Here is a 10,398-nt window from a genome sequence, read left to right on the forward strand (position 1 = left end):
AGGTAGGGCTGCACCCAGAAGTGTCCTCTGGCCAAATAGGACATGCTGTCAGAGCTTAGAAAGGGGAGACTATTTTCTCCCCAGGTTATTGTTTTATTGAAGAGTACTGGAACCCATTGCCCCTTTACTAGTGACTGGCAGCTTTTACTTTTATTTTTTTTACCCCCATTAAGATAGGCTAGTTAATCATCAGACAATGAGTGTAATGGGCTCCAGATAAGGCTATTTATTTATTTGTTTAATTTTTCCAAATGTAAAGTAAACCCAGTGAGGTCCAGCATTCCAGTCCACTCCTTTATCCCCAGGGTGGCAGGAAAATGGAAATGGGGGTGGACCCAAATGGAGGTTGCAAAAAAAATTCAGACTTCAGGGCTAAAGGCATTCAGCCAAATAGAAAGTCACCACGGCCAAGCCAATAACTTTCATCCCTTCCCAACATCCTACAGCATAGATTCCAACAATTAGTTCGAACGCTTTTAATGTCTGTTCAGCATGGACTCTGATCAGATCCTTTATCCAGCAGCCTTAAGTTCCCAGACTAGTGTACTCAAGTGGAAAAGCTTTCAGCCACTTTCTTCTTCACATGACAGGGAAATTCATTTCTTTTTCCTCACTCAAAAATAATTTAAAAAATTTTTATCCTCTGCCATCATCCATGGATTTCATTCTTTGAACCCATGAGACAAGAACACAGAAAGAAAATCGGTGAGATCTACAGCCCGCATACATTTTATTTGTCTTCAGAGGCAGCAAACTGAGCCCTGTTCTCAAACAGATGGGAGTCCAACCGTCCCTCCCTTTACTTACAGGAATAGCTCCTCTGGTTCAGTTCCACCAGAGGCCCACTCACCCCTAACTTTCCAGGAGTTCTCCAAAAGTTTATCTTACATCTTCAGCATGGAAGTGCAGTTCATGGGGTGTCAGGCCTGTCCAAGAAACCTAGAGTGGGCTACTTCTCGGGTCCCATCTGGGGTGCCAAGATTTGTAACCAAAAGCTCCGTCCCTGTCTCTAATGCCAATTTGATAATGAGGCCAAGGTTTTGAGGAAAAGGAAAGAGAAGCTTCATTTCTTTGCTAGCAAAGGAGATAAAAATATTTTTTCAAGGGTTACATTCCAGAAGGGGGCCCCAGGTTGCCCTGATGGCCTATTAGTATTCACATTTTGGAGATCCTCACTTCCCAGATCCTCAGCAGGCACCCTCTTCCTGTAGCAGGTGTTCGAGGGCAGTTAACTAGGGGAAGAAAAGATGAATGACACTGTCTTCCAAATCTTGAGGGGGAGAGGGGAGAAGAGAGGAAAAAAAATTTTTTTTAATAAACCTTAGAGCAATGAGGGCTGCATTCAGAGGTGAAGGGACCACTGTGAGATGAACCCAGTAATCTCAAGGGAGGGGAAGCTCAGACTACCAGGATGGGGGTGGGGAAGGGCTGACTGGACTCTGGTCCATGGGAGCCAACAGAGTGTTACCGCTGAGGGACGGGAGCTGGAGTGAAATGTAGAAAGGAGTCACTGAGGTGTTTGGTCTATGTGACAAAGAAATGAGCAGGCCTTCCTTCAGAAGGGGAGGCTTTAAAATATCTTTTTATCATTCAGGGAGACCTGGAGATATTTGTGGTTAAGATTTAGGCATATAGAGCTTAGAATGTCTTTTTTTTTTTTTTTTTTTTTGGTGTTGGGGATTAAACCCAGGGCCTTGTGCATGCAAAGCAAGCATTCTACCAACCGAGCTATGTCCCCAGCCCCTAGAATATCTATTTTGATGACAGGTGGCACTTGACTGTGAAAAGCTAAGGCTCAGGAGAAAGAATGAAGAAGGTCAGGAATTAGATATGGATTTAGAGGATCTGGCGGTAAATGAGCCAGAATCCCAGGGGAATGGTGGGAACCTTTTAGTGAATTGGAAGGAATGAAGAAGAGGTTGCAATAGGAACTGTGGAGATCCCTGAAGCTTAGCACACTGGAGCTGAGAAGGACTGACATTTAGTGGCCCACAGAAATCAAAATAAAATCCAGGAGGTGACAAGTCTCAAGGCCACTGTTGAGACAAGGCTGTCAGGTTCCAGGGCAGGCAGGGGGTGTTCCTGAGGCTCCCTTCACCCTGCAGAGAGAGCAGAGGCTTGTAGACTTGCCACTTCCCACCAAGAAGGTTTCCTATCCCAGAGAATGGCTGGGAGGTTTCACCCCAGAGAGCCTTTGTCATCCCAGTGAGGAAGGCTGCACTGCAGAGCTGTCCCCTGCAAATGCTTGCACATCAGAGACAGCTTGGTTTCTACAACATCTTTCTACCTCTTCTGTTTGCAAATGAGAGGCAGAGGGCAAGCATTTGCTTGTCATCAGACAATTAAGAATCTGAAAAGAAAGTTGTCATTTACATGATTGCAAGGCCAGGGAAGGACAGGTGCAGAAATCTCCTAGAAGAAAAAATCATCTTGAACTTTGAGATGGCGTTAAAAAGGAAGAATACACTTTGGACAGATTATCAAGATAACATTAATTACATTTGCTCATAATTTCTATTTGTTCATCATTTAAGCATTTAGCATTAGAATATTATAATATTTGTTTAGCAATTACATATTAGATAAAAATGAAGTCAAAGGTGGGAGAATAGGGGGTCTTCAATGACTTGTAAAGGATTTTGTTGGAAAGGTACAGAATATACTTCAAAAGTAAGTTATTTTTATGATTTCATTTTCAACATCACCATTTTATTTAAATAACACAGTTAATTTAAACTAGTCACATCAATGACATTGGTAATGAAGATAGAATGGGCATATTAAATAAAGTGCTTGGTAGATAAAAGCGTTTCATGCAGTTACTTAGTGATTCCCCATCAGATGCCACAATATTGACAACTGTGTTTGCAAATGTCCCAGGACAGCGACTGGGTTTATGTATCTGGAACTTGCAGTGTCCAGAGGCGAGTCAGTTGGGACACTGTGGGCCAGCTGCTCAGTGGGGATCTGCACTCTCTTTTAGGTTAGAATCCTCGCCTGTCACTGGGGCAAGGTACAGAGAAAAGTACCAGGTGAATGACTTTCTGTTGCAGGCAACCCTGTGAACAACACCTGTGGGGCGGAACAGCTGTGTCTGTGACCCTCAGACCCTGAGGAGGCTGGGGCAGGAGGGGGTGGTTCAAGGCCAGCCTGGGCCTCTGAGTGAAACCCTGTCTCCAATTAAAACTTTAAAAAGGCTGCTCTGAAGTCCCAACAGATTGAGAAATCAGCACAAGAGTCCATATACTCCCACCATACACTCCCCTTAGGACTTAACACGGGAATTTCAAGCTGGACTAGGTGAAGCACTGCTCATACTTCTGGCTATTTTTCATGAAATGGGCTGCCAGAGGCTTTGGGGGTTGAACATTCATGAAAATCAGCAATATCATCTTTGACAAAAGGATGGTTTCTCAGCCAGAATGGTACAGCTTGTCCTTGCCCCACGATTCCATAAATAATTAATTTTAACTCATCACGTATTGAAGTTTTTGTCTTTTGCATGAGCTAAATGGTCCTCTGGGTGCCTCCTGACTCAGGGCCCAGTATTCAGTCGTAAGATGACTTCTAAGGAAGTACTACTGAGCTCTGTCCTAGAGAGATGGGTGCCTTTGTGTCCCATGCCAAGGCTTGTCCCCATCCCCTCAGCCTCTGTGGGCCTGGCCTCCTGGCCTCACCTCCAGCAGCCCCAGGGCTGGGCGCTGGCACCTCTCCTCCAGCTCCTCTGCCAGCTCCTTGAGGGCCTTGCTGTGCTGGGCCAGCTGGTTCTTACTGTCCCTCAGTCTCTGCAGGGTGGCTCTCTCCTCCTCCTCCAGCCTCCATAGCTGCAGCTGCTCTTCAAGGGCCAGAAAACCGCGGTGCTTCTCAAACTCCAACCTGAAGCGCTGCCGCTGGATCTCCACCTTCTCCTGGAGTAACAGGAGACCCCATCAGGGCTGGGGCAAGGTGTGGGGGGCCTGCCTCACTTGTGGGACGGGCAGCCAGAGAAGGGAAGTCCCGCATCACCTCCCACCCCTGAACCCCCCCCCCTCGCTCTGCACCTCTGGGAAGGACCTCAGAAAAGAGGCCAGGAACAGGAGAGGTGGCCGGTGGGGTTTTTAAGCTCAGATTCTGGGAAGACTGTGGCTGTGGGCCCCCTTGTGCTGCAGGGCCGGAGGCAAGGCCTTTGACGCGTGGGTTTCAATATCACGAGTCAAATGCAGCAGAAAGAGAAGCGTGGGGATCATCTGGGCACCTCCGAGAGCCTGTGTGGCCCCACAGCAGAGGGCTGGCTCTGCTGCTGGATGGGTGGCCAGGAAGAGCAGAAGGCCTGGTCTGTGAGGGACAACGTGACAGGAGAACACACAGATGTTCTCTCGTTCCAGGAGAAGCAAGAAACCAGCACAAGGCCATGTCCTCTGCAGAGCCCAGAAGAACTAACTGCCACACAGGCCACTCACTCCAGGCTAATACACCAGCCCCTACCCAAATCTTTCATCATGGCTCTTGTTGTTGCTTTCCTGGTTCTGAGGACAGAACCCCTGGCTTCACTCAGGCTGGGCAAGCGCTCTGCCCCTGATGCACACCTGGCCCTCACAGGGAGATGTCTGACTGAACCTAAGGATCACACTGTGCGCAGGGTATTGCATCTAAATGTTATTCTCTTGAAATTAGTAGCTAGAAACCCAGCTTTAAACTGAGCATGAGCGGCAAGTCACCCTCCCACAGCATCTGCACCTTGGGTTGTCTGTTTTGTTTTAAACCTGATAGTTTCTTGGTTTAACTGAAAGACATAAATTATCATCAAAATTATTATAAAAGATATATATTTATTTATTTGTATCCAAATAATAGTTCTCCCCAAATGTCTGGAGGTACTTTGGACTTTGGATCGCCCCTCTAGGAGAGGTGCTGCCTGCTGCCACCATCCACCGCAGAGGCTGAGTGCTGTTGAGCGACAGCCTGCGGGGACAGTGCCTATTCCTCCTGACAAGGAGCTGAGGGCCCACTGGCCACAGCGCCAAGGTCTCCCACTTCCTTCTTCCCATTTTGCATTCCTACCTCCTTTACCATTTTCTAAATCACTGATTCATACACTCTTGGCTTCCTCCTCAGGGACACTGACTCTGCATTCCACATTCTGATTCCTGAGAGGCATAGAAATGCACACTGTCTCCCAGGGCAGACTGCTGGAGAGAGGGCTAAGCACTACCACAGGGAGGGGAGTCCGGGGATGCACCAGGGATGACAGGGTGGAGGGGCCGCGGCACCCCAGCTTCCTGCACGTCACCCTCTAGAGTGCCACAACCTCCTCTGGATATGAAGGAAAAAGAAGTGCTGCTGCAAAACTTAGAGCTGGTTTCCATCAAGCCTGTGCCTGATGGTTCTAGCTCATGTGAACATGAACGACCAAGAAGTTCAGACATGGCTACTTGCCTCTGAACGAGATATGTTAGCATCACTTCTATGTTATGACATGCGTTGGAGGTTTTAAAATGCGGAAATTCAGATCTTGCACTTGGGTTCCTGATTTCATAAATCTGTGGTCAGGCCAATATTTTAAAAAATTAAATATTATTACCTTTAAATAATAAAGATTGTGAATCAATGCTTAATTTTACCTATAATAGACATAGCAATAGGAGAAGATAAGACTTATTTCATAAGAAAAATGTAGCAAAAATGGTCCTTGTGAGCCAGGTACAGTGGTGCACTGTAATTCCAGTGACTCACCGAGGCTGGAGGATCACAAGTTTGAGGCCACCTTCTACAGCTTAGTGGGACCTGTTTCAAAATAAAAAGTAAAAAGGGCTGTGGACGTAGCTCAATTGCAGAGCACCTTGGGTTCAATGCCCAGCACAACAAATAAATAAATAAATAAATAGAGGTCCTTATGAAAATATCTGTATGAAGGTAGTGTATCAAACTAAATTTTTGAGGAAGAAAATAATATAAAGAATGATTCTAGCAGGGTGACTTGGAGGAGAAAGAAGAGGAATATTCTATAAAATATATCTGATCATGTTATATACTGTGCTGTGTACCTAATAAACCCATCCAACATGACACTATATGTGGTTCACAGCCTTGGCACTGTGGCAGGTTTGACCTACAATTCACTCTTGAGGGGTGCAGGTACTTCTCTGGGCACTGTAGGGGGCCAAGCAACATTCCAGCCTCTGCCATGAATGGCAGCAGCAAGCCTGGTGACTCAAAGCCTCTCCAGCTGTGGAACTGGAGAGGAGGGCATGTGGTCCAGGTTCACAGCCACTGTGAGTAAATGAAATGTAGGAGAAAACCAAGGGGGGAGGGGCTGCTGAGGTGCAGAAAGAGGGGACCGTGGATGGATGACCCAAGGAGGCTGAAGGCTCCAATTCCCTCCTTGTATAGATGGTCCCTGGGAACTGCACCACATCTGTTACCAAGCCTGTGGAATTCATTATTTAACTGTCAAATACAGTTGACAAATACAGTTTGACACTATAGTAGCAGGTGGTGGCACCCACCCCAGCAGTGAGTTTCACAGTAAGATCAAGAGAGTAAAGCTATTTATAATCTGGATAGGGTCCTGCTGACAGAGGAAAAAACAAAAATGAACAATGTCATTTGGGGTCTGGGACAATTCAGGATGGCCATGAGATGTTTCTATGGAGCACCTAAGTAAATGGCAAGCTCCCTGGAGAATGAATGCCGCAGTCTGGCTGGGCACAAAATAACCGAGCCGCCACACAGCCTTGTAGGTTCAAACAGCAACCTTTATTCTCGAACTATCACCAGCACTCTACACACACTTCCAGGGAACACACTGCCTCCACCAGGCTCTGCGCCGAACCCCGCGAGAAGTCAAAAGTAACTCCAAAGGAACTCCAAAGTAGCGGGCGCCCTAACTAGAGGCAGCAGGATCCGCCCTAATCCTGGAGCTGCCCTATTCCCAGCAGGATCCACCCTAATCCCTGGAGCCGCCCTAATCCTGGAGCAGGGTCACCTTTCAACCATTCCATCTGGCAAAAATGCCAGGCCTCATTCTGACTAAACTGTGGCTCTCAACAAATGGAAACTCAGGAAGAGGGTGGTGCCTGCAGCTCCCCAGACTCAAGCCCCCCTACCTTCCACAGCACAGTCTTCCTCCAGATGTTGGCTTCCTGCATCAGGGCCTCCTCCATCTCCTTCCTCACCAGCTCCAGTGCCATCTGCAGCTTCACCTGTGTGGAGCAGACTGTGAGGATCTACAGGATCAACTGGAAAATTCCCTAGAATGCAGGTGGACACCTTCACTGGTAACTCAGTTAATACCAGATGCAAAGATTCATCTGAAATCGTGCTCCTTGCACCATTACGATAGTAAAACTACAATGACTAAAATGTAAAAATGAGTGGCAAAACATTTTACATCAACATGATAGGAAACTTAATGACAAGAAATAGAATTACAATGTCAAATAAGTACATTTTATAACGGTGCCAATTTTGAAAAAAATGCTTATAATGAATATGTAAAAAATAGATGGAGGGAAATGAAGACATCATTAGGTGAAATGTCATCTATTGGTGCTAGGTTGAAGAGTGATACAATTTCTTATTAATTATGATGAGAAAAGTGTGTTTGTTATTAGTACTATAAGTCATGGTATTTCACCAAAAATAAATCTTGTTGGTTAAAATATGTTAAATGAAGTCAGGTGCGGTGCATGCCCATAATCTCAGCAAGTTAGAGGGTAAGGCAGGAGGATCTCAAATTCAAGGTCAGCCTCAGCAATTTAACACCGCCCTAAGCAACTTTGTGAGACCCAATCTCAAAATAAAAAAATAAAAAGTCTGAGGATGTGGCTCAGTGGTAAAGTCCCAGGGTTCAATCCTTGGTATCATTAAATAAATTAATAAATGAAATAAAAATAAAATATTTTAGGTGAAAAACACAATATTCTGTACATATTAAAAGGAGTAAAATAAGTATAAAAAAGCCTACCAAACAATCAAACAAACAAAAACCCAGAAATTACATCTCTCTTCAATGATAAGAGCCTTCCAAGAGGCAAATACATGCCTTTCTTTTTAAAACAGGAAGCTCCCATAAAAACACATACAGAAATATGTTTTTAGTAGAAAATAATACAAATTCTACCTTTAAACTTACTCAATAAATCTTACATATATATCATTCACTTTAAAATATTATAATACTCTATATAAAGTACACATAAAGTAACATTAGAATTCATGGTGGCATCAGAATAAAAAGAGGCATATGTTTGGTGTTTGTAAGGAATAGAGCCATTCTCACTTGTAGATGGAGGAAAGCTCCCTGGGACCAAAGACACTGAGCAAAAGCAAGGAGGTGAAAGAAGAGGCATGTTTGGGGACAAGAGTGACTAGGCTAATTTTGCTGGGTCCCATGTTTGGCTTGGATAAGAGCAGAAGGAAGGGGACTTCAGAACCTAGAAAGTCGTGACTGACAGGCCAAGGAGTTTGGATGGTACTTATTTTTTATCTAGTTGATTACTGAAAACAGAGAATATCTTTAGTGATATCACAGCAGCCATGTTCTGTATGGTACCTTGGGGATTTAGACAGACAGGAGCATACTTGACTTTTCAGGTAGGCTAGAAAGCGCCTAGTACCTGTAATTTGTAGAGGATAACAGAAATCAAGAGGAAAAATCAAGAGAGAAATTTCCAAGATTGTCCAGATGAATGTTGACTGGTGAATACCCCAGTCCTTAACTTAAAACAAACAAATAGAATAAATAAATGAATGCTTTAAGAAAGCTGGTGCTTGGAACTTATTACAGTGTCATGGAGTGCTTTGGCTAACTGTGCCAGTAGATTAAAAAGACAGCTTTGACCTCTTCTGTGCTAGCAGCTGTTCCAGATGCCGGGACAGGCACGTGTTTAGAGTATGTCCCAGGACCCGTGGGCACCTGTGGGAAGACACCTGGGCAGAGTCCCTCGGATTGCTCTTGGGGTCAAGCACTTCCTCAGGGGAATGCTCAAGTCCTCGGTATCCAGACCTTCGTGTGGAGTCGAGTGGCCCCCTCCTTCAGGGAACCCAGACAGTCCAGGCCCGAGCAGACGCTATTCCTCACGAAGGTCCGAGCCAGAGGGTGGCCTTAATGCCCGTGTTAAGGGACCTAGACAGACACCCGGCAAACGCCGTGCCCTAGGAATCCCATCAGTGGAAGCGAGTACGACAGAGGTGCAGGGCTGTCACCGAGACTCACGCACAGCCCGCCCGCTCGGGATCGGGAAGACCAGCTTGAAAGCCAGGGACGGAGGGTCCTGAGCTCGGCAGCCGGTCCCGCGCTGCTAGCCGGAGCCGAGGCAGGACGACCCGGTGGGCCGGGAGCTCTGTGCCCCGATGCCTTCCGCCCTACACGAGCGGCCCGCGGCCCCGCTTGGCACCCCGGGCTCCTGCGCTCACCTGGTAGCTCCTGGCAGCCTCCCGCAGAGGCGCCGTGTGGTGGCCCTGGTGTTCGGGCGTGGTGTCGCAGACCCAGCACAGGAGTGCCTGGTCCTCCTGGCAAAAGCGGCTCAGGTCCTCGCCATGCCGCGCGCACTGGCGCGCCCCTGCGGGCCCCGCGCCCATCCCGAGCTGCCGCACGCTGTCCACCAGGCTGGCCAGCTGCCGGTTGGGCCGAAAGTTCTCGGGCCTGAAGGGGCCGCGGCACTGAGGACAGGCGTATACGTCGCCCTGCGCGCTCTCTGACTTCTCACAGAACTCCGAGATGCACCGGAGGCAGAAGCTGTGGCCGCAGTCCACGCTGATGGGGTCCTGCAGGAAATCCAGGCACACAGAGCACCGGGCCTCCTCCCGGAGCCTCTCCCTGGGCGCCCCGAAGGCCATGGTGCTCGCCTCGCCTGGCCGCGTGGCTGCTGCTGCCCCGCGGCGCCGGTTATCTCCTCTGTCGCCTGGCACCAAGAGAAGGGCTCATGGCCAGGATGGGTTATCGCTGGCTGGGGTTCAAGACTCTTAGTTAACCACTTCTGCTGATGATTTACAACTCAGACACCGTCAACCGCAGGGGTGAAATTGACATTCAAGTAATCCTCACCTCCTAGGAAGCTGAGCTCTTTCTCTCTTCCTCATTCTTCCTTCCACGGAATATTTTTAATTGAGTGCTTTGATGTAATGCAACATTTAAGTCATCTGAAAGGGAAACATTATTGAGATTTGACTACTTATCTCAAAAGTTTAAAAGTCCAAATTTTAACAAAATTTTACAAAAGTATCCTCAAGTGCATCGATGAAGGGAATTAGCCAATTGTAGCCCGGTTCTGTGGTCTGCAAGATATTCCAGGTGAACTTGACACGGAGGCACACACGTGCCTAAGGGGTGAATCCACCCTGAGCCTTTCTCCCTGGAGTCCAGGCCCTGCACCTTCACAGTGGAGCAGCTACAAACATTTCCAGGGTCTGGAGATT

At 47.2% G+C, this 10,398-nt stretch overlaps 1 protein-coding gene across 1 annotated transcript; it reads right to left on the bottom strand.

The window, feature by feature from the left end:
- Positions 1–3,296: 3,296 nt before the first annotated feature.
- On the bottom strand, positions 3,297–9,819 carry LOC143400262 (E3 ubiquitin-protein ligase TRIM58-like). Its single transcript, XM_076857558.1, has 4 exons — positions 9,397–9,819; positions 7,086–7,181; positions 3,678–3,908; positions 3,297–3,392 (listed from the first exon to the last, which is right to left on the bottom strand). Exons 1-4 carry the CDS (start codon positions 9,817–9,819, stop codon positions 3,297–3,299), a joined length of 846 nt encoding a protein of 281 aa, XP_076713673.1.
- Positions 9,820–10,398: the final 579 nt, after the last annotated feature.

The sequence above is a fragment of the Callospermophilus lateralis genome, chromosome 5 (assembly GCF_048772815.1).
Source record: "Callospermophilus lateralis isolate mCalLat2 chromosome 5, mCalLat2.hap1, whole genome shotgun sequence".
NCBI lineage: Eukaryota > Metazoa > Chordata > Mammalia > Rodentia > Sciuridae > Callospermophilus > Callospermophilus lateralis.

What these genes read in the sequence shown, in the direction of transcription:
- LOC143400262 (XM_076857558.1), bottom strand. Translation starts at nt 9,819, where the DNA reads ATGGCCTTCGGGGCGCCCAGGGAGAGGCTCCGGGAGGAGGCCCGGTGC. An exon ending in AGGCTGCCAGGAGCTACCAG is followed by an intron (nt 7,182 to 9,396) that starts GTGAGCGCAGGA and finishes TGCTCCACACAG; the next exon opens with GTGAAGCTGCAGATGGCACT. An exon ending in GGAAGACTGTGCTGTGGAAG is followed by an intron (nt 3,909 to 7,085) that starts GTAGGGGGGCTT and finishes CTGTTACTCCAG; the next exon opens with GAGAAGGTGGAGATCCAGCG.